The following is a 12,046-nucleotide window of genomic DNA, read 5'->3' as shown; positions in this document are numbered from 1 at the left end:
TACAATGACAGTGGTCACCTATTGTGGGTTCTGGGGCTTGAACTCTGGGCCTGAGTGCTGTCCATGAGTTTCTTTTGTTCAAGGTGGGTGCTCTACCATTTGAGCCACAGGGTCATGTCTGGCTTTTAGAGCAGTTTACTGGAGATAAGAGTCTCAAGGAGTTTCTTGCCTGGGCTGGCAATCCTCAGATCTCAGCTTCCTGAGTAGCTAGGATTACAGGTGTGAGCCATCAGCACTGGGCCTTTTAATTTATTTTTAACAATTAAATGAGGTATTTTGAGAGATAGTCTGGCTTGAGGCCAACAAGTCATAAAACAAGATTGCAGAATGAAAGAAGATACTCGTCCACGGTCAAGGGCTGGGAAGCCTGTGGAGTGCAAGCTGTCATGATGCCAGCTTCACACAACTGCTTCCTTCATGTAGAAGCGCTCAGCAGGGACATCACTGACTCCACACAGGAAATAAAGCTGTTGCATCAGAACAAAAAAGGAAGAAATAACCTTTCTTTTAATGATTCAGAATACTGTTTTAAAAAGCAAAAGTCATAGGATAGGAAATGCTGCTTTTTATTTCATACACACACACACACACACACACACACACACACACACACGAGCGTGCGCGTGCACACACACACACACATTTTTCTATTTCATATAGACTTTCTATTAGGTTGAGAAAAAAGTACTAAATTTGTAAGAAAACCTGCAGGTAGTGTTTCATATTTTAACCTAGGAAGAAATTTGGTGTATGGAGGCATAAATATTTGATATGAACTGTTTATTAATACTTTAATAATTCTATGAGAGGACTCCCTCCCTCTCTCTTTCCCTCCCTCTTCTTTCTTCCTTCCTTCTTTCCTTCCTTCCTTCCTTCCTTCCTTTCTCTCTCTCTTTCTTAAACAGGGATTTGCTACATAATACAGATTGTTCTAGAGCCTGCACTCTTCCTGCTTCAGCTGCCCTTGTGTTGGGATTACAGGTGTGTGCTATAACTCTGGCATCTCAGTTTCTCTAGCGAGATATTTGTACATTATTTAACTATGATCATCCATAATTCTTAAGACTTTCAGAAGTCTTGATCAGTGTTCTAAGTCAATATTGTTACTGCAAAATTCTAAAGAAGTTAAATTGCCATTGGTCAAATAATTCGTCCAAGGTACACAGATTTGGGATACTTCTCCTTAAGAGCTGGCCACTGAACAATGAAGTAATCCGAGAGATGGAACAGAATCTTTCCGGACAGAGATAATGTTTCCACTCGGCAGATGCTCTCAACGTAGACAATGATCACCTTCTTTATTCCAAGGATCCCAAGGAAGAGGGCAGATACACAGATAGGAACACATGTTCCTGGTCCGTTACACAACACCTTTTAAAAAAAATTAAAGGTTAAATTACAATACAGAAGATTAATCAAAATGAGGCATCTTGCATTAAGACCTCCTGCACTTTAAGAGATTTGTGTATTAGTCCAGTAAGTCTTTCTTGGTGAAGAACCTGGATGTAGCAGGCAGAGCACGTGGAAGCCAATGCTCATGGAAACCATGTAAGCATTTTGCCTTGGCTCTCCTGGTCACCAGCTCCGGGACTGGGAACCAATTCTGAACTTCTAACATCTAGCCCAGAGCCTGGGGCTCACAGACACATGTGGTTCTTCTCTGTAAATCTTATCTGTCTCCAAATATACTGAAACAGACCATAGTAATTAAGATTCATTCTGTTTTCTTTCTTCTACTAATGTACTTTGGAGTTAGGAGAAAATGTCCTAGATGGCTATCTTATAGGATATTTTTGTGAGATATACTTTTCAGGGTGACAACCACATGAATGAGATTTTTTTTGGGGGTCCGGTCGTGGGGCCTGAACTCTGGGCCTGGGCGCTGTCCCTCAGCTCTTCAGCTCAAGGCTAGCACTCTACCACTTGAGCCACAGCGCCACTTCCAGCTTTTTTTCTTTTTGCTTATGTAGTGCTGAGGAATCGAACCCAGGGCCTCATGCTTGCAAGGCAAGCGCTCTACCACTGAGCCACCTTCCCAGCCCAAGATTTTTCTCAATTCTCATTAAACCCTCAAGAGGGGTTAATCTGTGCTTGAAAGCCAGCCAACTTTTAATGCTTTTGAAAGTATGCTAATTTTTTCCCTTTGATTTTTTTTTTATTGTGAAAATACTGTACAGAGGGGTTACAATTACATGGGCAAGATAATGAGTACATTTCTTATCAAGCATTGTACCCTCCTCCTTTGTTTCCCCTTCCCATCCCTTCCCATCCTCTCCCTGGCCCCCCACCCAATCCTCCCTGCTTCCCCCCTCCCTCCCCACCAAAGTTGTAAAGTTCGTTTTCGACATAACAACTTGTACATCTCATTGTTGCAATGGGTCCATCTGTATCCCTATTTAAACGATTTGTTTTTCCCTTCCCCTCCACAAATTATACCGACATCAAATACAGTGAAAGGAGGGGTTATACTGTGGGGGAGTGACATACAAAGCAACAAAGAAATAATCTTATAAATGTGTTAGAAAAAAACATTTGAATACATATCTTAGGGTTCATTTCCCTAACATCACCTTATCTGACCTTTTCTGCTTGACTCAGACATATACTAGATATTGCAAATAAGGGAAACCATGGGACCTATGTTTCTTTGGGCCTGGCTTAGTTCACTTAATATAATTTTTTCCCAGTCTTTCCATTTCTTAACAAATGGGGCAATGTCATTCTTTCTGATGGAGGCATAGAATTCCATTGTGTATATATACCACATTTTCTTGATCCATTCATCTACTGAGGGGCATCTAGGTTGGTTCCATATCTTAGCTATAGTAAATAGTGCTGCAATAAACATAGTCGTGCTGGTAGCTTTAGTGTGGTCTTGTTTGTAAACATTTGGGTAAATGCCCAAAAGTGGGATTGCTGGGTCATAGGGGAGCTCTATGTGGAGTCTTTTGAGGAACCTTCATACTACTTTCCAAAGTGGTTGAACAAGTTTGAAAGTGTGCTAATTTTTATAGAAAGCTACTAATTAAAAACAATTTAATTGACTAACCCAACAAGAGAAACAAAAAATTCAATCCACAGAATGACTGCAAAGAATGTTTGTATATCTGAAGAAAATGAGAAGATGCTTACTTTACAGAATTTGTTGATAATCTATTGTTATTTTTAGAGGAAAAAGAATTTTACCCAGTATCTTAATCATATGCTCATAGTGACCAAATTAATGATACCTAACAAAGCGTTTTACTCCTAAAACCTTAAAATTGGAGGTATCTGGGTCTATGCCAATTGACATGATCTACAATGTCACATGACCTTTCAAGGCCATGAGCACAAGACTCTAATAGTGGGATGCACCTCCCATTACACTGTTTAACCACTTCAGCAATGCAGGGAGTCCCCTAGACAGACAGACAGACACTCCTGCTTCCTCATGGCCTGTGGTCAGAGTTGAAAAGCTTTGCTAAAAGTGGTCTGGTTTGGATTGATTATGCCCCTCCTGAGGAGTGACCATTTGGAAAGCTTTGGGAAGAGAGTGGGTAACATAACCTGTTGTTGTTGTTTGGGGGGGGGGGGGGGGAGAGGGAGTAATCTTCTGTCCATTTTCCTGAAGCTCTTTATTTTTTTGGGTCTGGTCATGGGGCCTGGGCGTTGTCCCTCAGCTCTTCAGCTCAAGGCTAGCGCTCTACCATTTGAGCCACAGCACCACTTCCGGCTTTTTTCTTTTTTGCTTATGTGGTGCTGAGGAATCGAACCCAGGGCCTCAGGCATGCAAGGCAAGCGCTCTACCACTGAGCCACTTTCCCAGCCCTTTCCTGAAGCTCTTTACCTAAAATTTAAATAATTTCTCTTGAGTGACCATCTGCTATACTGCTCTCCAGACTCTTAACTTGTTCCTTTATTTATTTTCTTTGGTGCCAGTACTGGAGCTTGCACTTAGGGGCTGGGCACTGTCACTTAGGTTTTTTCTGCTGAAAGCTGGCGCTCTAACACTGGAGCCACACCTTCACTTGAGGCTTTTTGTTGGTTAATCTATAGATAAATCCTTAGACCTCAGACTCTTGAGTAGCTAGGATTACAGCTGTGATCACCGGTGCCTGGCTGCTGTTTTTTTGCTCATAGCCGGTACTCTCCCACTTAAGTCATACCCCTACTTCTGATGATTGGCTGGTTAACTAGAGATAAGAGTGTCTAGGATTTATCTGCCCAGGCTGGCATCAAATCACTATGCTCGGAACTCAGCCTTCTGAATAGCTAGGATTACAGGCATGAGTCACTGGCGCCCAGGTTCTACTAGATACCTGCCTGTAATCCCTGCATTGTGGAGGCTAAGGGAGGAGGATTACAACTTTAAGACCAGCCTGAGCTACAGAGTGAGACCTTGTCTCAAAGCAAGCAAACAAACTCTCCAACCTGTCTAAATAGACCCCCAAGGCAATATAATAGAAAGAACAAGGGGCTAAGCAGCAGAGCTAAGCGCCTGTGGACTAGCTCTGTTATTCTGGGCAGCAGCAGTGACATTCACCACCTCAGCTCTCTCCATCATTACTAATAACTTGCCATAGCAAAGCACTGGGCTGAACATTTCACATATATCCCGTTTTAATTAATTCTCATAGCAACCATTATTACATAGTTTTTTGTGTGTGGTACTGGGGTATGAAATCAAGCCTATACTTGCCTAGCAAGCACTGTGAGCTATATCCCTTGTCTTTTTACTATTCGTTTTTCTCCTGCTAACTTTGCCCAAACACTGCCCTCCAATCATGATCTTCCTACCTCTGCTTCCCAAGTACTAGGGCCACAGGTCTGCACTAACCCTGGTTGTATTGCTTTTGAGATAGGATCTCCCTATCTTTTGCCCAGTTTGGCCTGTATTCACATTCTAAATTAATTATCATCACACTTAGCCTAAATTTTATTTCTTATTTGCAGATGAAGAAAATGTGCTACAGAGACACTATGGTAGTTGTTCAGTCCTATTTAGTAGGTGAAAGAGTCATTTTGTTTCAGGTCACTTTTTCTTCTGTGGCTAAATTATCCTATCTAAAATCAGGGACACTGGACTAAAGGATATTCTAGGTCAGCCAGGATTCTATGATTCTGTGATCCTGTGACTTGAATTTGCCTCATATTACAAACTTGTCTCAGGATTTAGAATGCTTTTTTTTTTTTGGTCGTGGGGCTTGAACTCTGGGCCTGAGCGCTGTCCCTCAGCAATTCAGCTCAAGGCTGGCACACTACCACTTGAGCTACAGCGCCACTTCCAGTTTTCTGGTGGTTTATTGGAGATAAGAATTTCACAGACTTTCCTGCTAGGGCTGGCTTTGAACCGCAATCCTCAGATTTCAGCCTCCTGAGTAGCTAGGATTACAGGTGTGAGCCACTGGCGCCCGGCTAGGACTTAGAATTCTAAAACCGCTAAGAATGTATGGCAACGCTGATGTGTTGGACTGTGGTTGTGCAAATGTATTTAAGCTGTGGGCCAGTCCTATGCAACCCGTGCATTGACATGTGTATCTAGCTGACAAGCACTGTATTTAGTACCTCTTAAGCCCTGGACTATTTGTGTTGCTTTTCTCAATCTTCTTTTCAATTATACAGGACAAAATACAATAATAGCTAAAAGAAGGTAAGGAGGTCTTGCTGGACCTTGAATGTCACAAAATGATTTTCACATTTTGTTGCTCATTTCAACATCTGGTGGACCCTCTATAGACAAATTATTTATATATTTTTCTTTTGGTGTTTTGAGGCAAGGTCTCGTTAGGTACCCTAGGTTAGCTTGGAACTTACTATGAAGTTCAGCATGGCCTCAAACTTGTGATTCTCATGCCCCAGCCTGCTGAATGTTGAGATTACAAGGGTGTGTCACATACCTGGTTCTAAATTATTTCTACATTATAGAGATGACTGCCTATGATTGGGTATTGGTAGGAGATGCACTAAAAACCTGACACAGATTAGAAATAGAGTTTAACTTAAAGGAATTTTGTTTGTATATTTGTTGCATATATTCATGTTTTGAGGCACCTTAATACAAAAGTCCATGTACAAGAAAAATCATAAAATCATAATTAAGTGGAAACAGATAGGTACCAGTGGCTCACACCTATAATCCTGAGATGGGAAGGATTGTAGTTCAAGGCCAGCCTAGGCAGACTGGCAAGCAGTCTGGGCAGACACCCAATAGGTGGGGGCCATGGTATACACCTGTCATCCTAGCTACATGGGAGACTGGTCAAACACAAAAGGACTAGGAGATGACCATTTCAATAAAAGAAGATGGGTATGGCGGCACACACCTGGTATCTCAACTACAATGGAGGTGTAAAAAGCAAGACCCTATTTCAAAGTGAAGAGAGCAAAAGAGGATGGAAGACATGGTGGAGGGTCAACCTAACAAGCATGTGTCCTGATTTCAAACTCCAGCACTGCCCCAACATATGCAAGGGCCTAGGCAACCCTCAGCACCAGGGAGGAAAAAGACTTAGAAAAAGAAAAGGCAAACAAATCTCAAGAAAAATCACTTAATTAAGCACAGTTTTGTTTCTAGCAGCCTAGACATTTTCTTTAGTGTGGATTATGGATATTTCATTATTCAAAGCATACCAAAGAGATTTATTCCAAGGACTGAACAACAACAATAAAAAATACCCACTGAGACAGCCTGCATAAAGTAGATGTTAAGTAATATAATGGTTAGAGCTGTCTTTTTACAAAAAAAGTCTATATTTCTGTAATGAATGTGGGGTCATGCCATCTCTCCTCCTCACTACTGGAAGCTCTTTGTGGGCAGAGGCTACTCTTAGGCTGATCTATACTCTTCATGTGGAACAGAGCAGGCTGCAAGGAAAGGATGGAGCAAGAAGATAAGGGAAGAGTCTTCCTTGTTTAGCCTGTGTGGAACCAAATGTTTCTATTGGACAGATTGGCCATTTGTAACTCTTATATATACATTGTTGTTTTTTCCTCCTCATCAAACCATGATCCTCAGATCTAGCCTCCTGACTAGTTAGGATTAAGGGCATGAACCACCAGTGTCTGACTCTTGACTCTTTCTTCTCTCTCTCTCTCTTTCTCTCTCTCTTTTTGCCAGTCCTTGGGCTTGAACTCAGGGCCTGGGCTCTGTCCTTGAGCCTCTTTGTGTTCAAGGCTAGTGCTCTACCACTTAAACCACAGTGTCACTTCCGGCTTTTTCTGTGTAGTTTCTTGGAGATAAGAGTCTCACCAAGTTTGCTGCCTGGGTAGCTTCAAACTGCGATCCTCAGATCTCAGCCTCCTGAATAGCAGGATTACAGGCTTGAGCTACTGGCGCCCCAACTTTCTCCTTCTTTTTAAAAACTATACCACATCTGTTCACCTTTTTCTCAGGGAAACCACTGCACCCCTTGCTTTCAATTTAAGTAGAGCTGACTCCACATCTGGCTATAAGAAGACTTACGACTGAGCAGTCTGAGCAATCAGAGCATGGAATTCCCATGGTGAAAAGCACTGGCTCAGGGAAGAGTACATAATTCAGGCAGAAACCACAAGTTTTAGTGGGCTGTCTGCTGGAGCTGCTGAGAGAATGGTGCCTCTCCTACTGTTCTGGAAGCCTTAAGATGCATGGACCTGGCACTGCCGACATCTACTTTACTACCAAGTGGAGAGCTTGAGAACAAAGCCATTGTAGAACACAGCAGAGCAAAACAGGGCAATAAGGACACCAGGTTCTGAAGCAGCACGGAAGTTCCAGCTTCGCCTGAAAAAAAACCAGATCTCTTCCTAGCCGTGCCAGGTACATGAGAAAATGAACATATTCTATTTTTGTGTAAGCCAGTTTGAAATACGATTTCTGTCACTGGCAATAAAAGGCATACTAAATGACACAATCCTTTATTGTGCCTAACTCCTCAACCAGCCGCGGACAATCTGAAGCGTCCACCAGCAGGTGTTCAATATGTCTGCTGGATGCATGGCCAAATCAATAAATAAAGTTCTCCAAGAGCAGAAAGCCCATGAAATGGACTAAAAATAATGTAAGTTATGGGTCTAGAAACTGGAAAGGGGCCAGGGCTACTTTAAGTATGAAGTCATGGGGTTAGATGAGGCATATCAAGAATCAAGAACAATTCGAACATGTTTATTGTTCTGTAGATTTGGGTCATTGCAGGTCAAGTCCCACTGGCTGAAATAACACTGGTATGTATGAAAAGATGTGTTTATCTTCTGTAGTCTGAACTTAACTGCTAACCCAGCAGGAGCACCTCCCCTCCTCCTCAAAGAACTTGGGGTCTCAGATTGGTTATAGGGCAGAGATCATGTAGTTGGGGGTGATCTAAGACAGAACATGTGGCTGTGAGCCATGTGGAGTCCAGCTAAGGCTTCAGTCTTGGGGCTAGAAAGAAGCAGAGTCCAATGTTGTATCACAGGCCTGAAAAATCAGTCTCCTGCTATTGGATGTGGAGGCTACAAAGAGTCCAGAAAGCACAGAACAGAGCTTCAGGGAAGTTTTCTCATGTTCTATGAGCCATGAGCCATAGATAAAGAGCCAGAGAACTAGAATCCATGGTCAAAAATTTGAGCTGACCCAAACAAGCAGGCTAGACAAAGGTCACAGGTGTTAGCAGATTTAATGGTTCTGCTTACAGGATACTGGCTATACCATGCAGAAAGGCTAAGGGGGAATTAGAAGGGGAATGAACAGTGTAAAAAGAAGCAAAACTAAACAAAGCACTTTAAGAATGGCTCAAGAAATAAGAGGAAAGCCACAAAGTCCCTTGTCTAGCTTCTAAAGTGTGAAAAAACAAAAAAGATGAGTGTGCATCTTGCAGCCAGCAAAGCTACCAAGATAGAGAAAGAGAAGAGATCTTTAGATTTGGCCTCTGATCTGAGGATTCCATTACTTTCAGTAATGGCTACTTGCGTGTCATGAGGTTAAAATACAGGGCAGGGAAGAAGGAGCTGAGGTGGACTTAACAGAAAGAAGCCAATAGGCAATATGTGAATATGAAGATGAGTGGAAACAAAGTGAGGCAGAGAGAAGAACTGACCATAGCCACTAAAATCTTCATCTGCTTCAGTCCATCAGAAAGGATGATGAAGGCTAATAAGAATGAAGAAGATGAGGGCAACAAAGGAGAGTCAGGGAAGAACAGATCCCATTAGAGCAGCGGCAGGATTTCCTTAGGCAGGGCCTTCAAACGCTGGGCTGTGAGCACAGGAAGAGTCAGGGTGAAACATGGGTCAGAATTACTGGCAGAACAAATCTGGTGACCATTCCAGGGTATGGAAAAAATAGGCAATACAGGTCACATCCAAGACAAGAGGAAGGCAAGAGCAGTGGGCCAAAAGCCTCCAAAAACTGAACAGAGAAGCATCTGACAGTCATCAGGGAGTGAAGAAGAAAATGCAGTTGCAGGGCAGGTGTCTCTGCCGTGCGGGGGACAGGAATCTGGGCTGAGGCTGAGGAAGGGTGGGACTCCCTGTCAGCAATCAGTGGAGGTGGACAGCAGGAAGGAAAAGGATGTGTGGCAGATGGGGTGACGCACGTGTTTGGCTTAGGTTATGGTACGCTTCATTTCTTCCTTTTTGTGTACATGTAATCATCTGAGTAGTGATAAACAGAAACATCTAACTATCAAGACCAACATGGGTCAAATAAATCCTAAGCAACCGAATCACTCCTTACGAACTTCAAAGTCTCCTATGATCCCACTGCTAGGAGAATTTTCTGAGTCTGTCATCACTGGGTACACAGCATTCTGAGGTCTGCTTTCCCATTTATCACACAGATTCTGTCCTGCGTTTTTGTGATGGAGTGAGCTCATGCCACAGCCTAGCTAGACAATTTTATTTTTATGTTGGAAATCACATTTACTGATTTCTACCAAACTGACTTCAAAAATGGCATGAAGCTGACAGCAAGAAAGGGAGGTGGAGGTGATAGTTTTAGGTTAACATTAACCAACCAGAGAAAATATACCACCTCTCAACAACTTTTCTATTTCTCTTTATCTAGACGCACACCTTTCATCTTCTAAGCCATTTTAAAAGGTAAGAAAGTTACAAACTGGGTTGTGGGGTTTTTGTTTTGTTTTTTGATGCCAGTACTGGGTTTTGAACTCAGGGCCTTGCGGTCTTGCTTAGCTTTTTTGCTCCAGGCTGGCTGGTGCTCTATCACTATGAGCTATACCTCCACTTCTAGCTTTTTGTTGGTTAATTGGAGATAAAGAGTCTTTCAGGCCGGCTTCAAACCACGATCCTCAGATATCAGCTTTCTGAGTAACTGGGATTACAGAGGTGAGCCACCAGTGCCTAGCTCAAAGTAGTTTTTGTCTAGACTAATACACTAATTATTTTAAGAATAATGAATTTATTGTTGGCTCCTCAAATAGAAGTTACTTGAGTTTTCCTTGTACACAACTTAAAAAAAAAGTTCACAACTTAAAAAGAAATCCTCCTCAATTAGTTCTCTGAAGAGATTCCATGTCGATGGCCCCATTCCTCTGAGGTCATGCATGCATACAGTCTACGGAGAAGCTGCATAAGAGCCAGAGGAGAGGAGGAGATCCTGCCATTTGTGGCACTGTAGATAGAACTGGAGAGTGTCAGATTAAGTGAGTTAAGTCAGGCACAGAAAGACAAACACCTTCTGTTCTCACCTGTGTGTAGAAGCTAAATAAAGTTGATGACATAAAAGCAGAGAGCAGAACAGAGGCCCTTAGAGGCTTCTCTAAGGGGAGAGGGAGAGGCTGGGTAATGAGCACCAAAACACAGTGGAGGGAAGAAGCAGTTCTAATGGTACACAGCACAGAAGAATTACAGGCTACAATAATTATGTGTTTCAAAATAACTTGAGCAGGAGTGTGAAGGCTCCCAGTACTGAAAAATGATAATAATAATAATTTCACATTTTTAAATGTGTTTTGAATTACCTTATACTCCACAAATGAATAAAAAAATGTTATCTGATTTTTTAAAATTTATTTCTTTAAAGAAGATGAACAGCATGGTGTTCAGGGACCAGGGCTTTGCAATCATGCTGACCAGGGTTGGCTGCTCTATGGCAAGTGACCCAGCAAAACTTATTTATCCATCCATGCTTCAGTTTCTCCAATCATGGATCCATTCTTTCAAGAAACAATTTATTGAGCACGGACAATGTGCCAGGTACTGTTCTTGGGTTCAGGGATGCATAGCTTAATGAAGTTTATACTCCAGTAGCTCAACAACAAAACAAAGCAAAAGACAGGCATATGAATATACAATACGCAGCAAGACAAGTGGACTGAGTTCCTGAGGGCCAATAAAAGGGTTTGGGTTGGGGCTGGAAAGGAGAGAGCTGGAGATGTGATATTATCAAGCAGAGATGCTGAACTGTATCTCGGAGCTTTGAGCTTCTTGTAGTAATAATGTTAACAAAGATGCAGATTTAAAACAAAGATGGGATTGGCTCTATGGTTTTTAGGAGGGATGTGGTCAATCTGAACCTATTTTCATCTTGATTCTGTAATAGTAAAGGTAAGGAATGTTAGAATGGAAATAGCAAGCCAGTCAGAACCAAATATAACAATCCAATCAGAACCAAACATATAAGATTGGATCTGCTACACAGTGCTGTTGTATAGATTAAGTAAAATAGGTAAAGTATTTAACACAGTGCCTGGTCCATGACAAAATGTCATTGCAGGTGGCTTACACCAGTAATCCTAGTTTCTCAAGAGGCTGAGAGCTGAGGATCACAGTTTGAAGTTAGCCGGAGCAGGAAAGTCTGTGATACTCCTATCTCCAATTAACCCCTGAAAAACAGAAGTGGTGCTGTGGCTCAGAGTGGTAGAGGGCTAGCCGTGATCAAAAAGAGCTCAGGAGAAAACGAGGGAAGGAGTGAAAATGTTCAAAATAAATGTACTCAATACCTGATTTATGTAACTGTAATCCCTCTGTACATCATCTTTACAATTATTATTTTTTTAAGGCTCAGTGACAGTGCCCAGGTCCTGAGTTCAAGCCCCAGGACCAACAAACTAAATACAAAAGTGGCTATAATACTCTACCACAAAGT

At 42.1% G+C, this 12,046-nt stretch overlaps 1 protein-coding gene across 2 annotated transcripts in view; it reads right to left on the bottom strand.

The window, feature by feature from the left end:
- Positions 1–636: 636 nt before the first annotated feature.
- The window catches only part of Alg14 (ALG14 UDP-N-acetylglucosaminyltransferase subunit), a 65,322-nt gene continuing 53,912 nt past the window's right edge, over positions 637–12,046 (bottom strand). For both annotated transcript variants that reach the window (XM_042679494.1, XM_042679502.1), the window contains one exon: positions 637–1,371. In XM_042679494.1, coding sequence (XP_042535428.1) covers positions 1,141–1,371 — 231 coding nt within the window. In that variant the 3' untranslated portion in view covers positions 637–1,140. The remainder of the gene's footprint in view (positions 1,372–12,046) is intronic.

Source organism: Dipodomys spectabilis, unplaced genomic scaffold (assembly GCF_019054845.1).
Source record: "Dipodomys spectabilis isolate Male_0828 unplaced genomic scaffold, ASM1905484v1 ptg000002l, whole genome shotgun sequence".
Lineage (NCBI taxonomy): Eukaryota > Metazoa > Chordata > Mammalia > Rodentia > Heteromyidae > Dipodomys > Dipodomys spectabilis.
The sequence above is the reverse complement of the archived record's forward strand: the minus strand, read 5'-3'. Positions and strand labels throughout refer to the sequence as shown.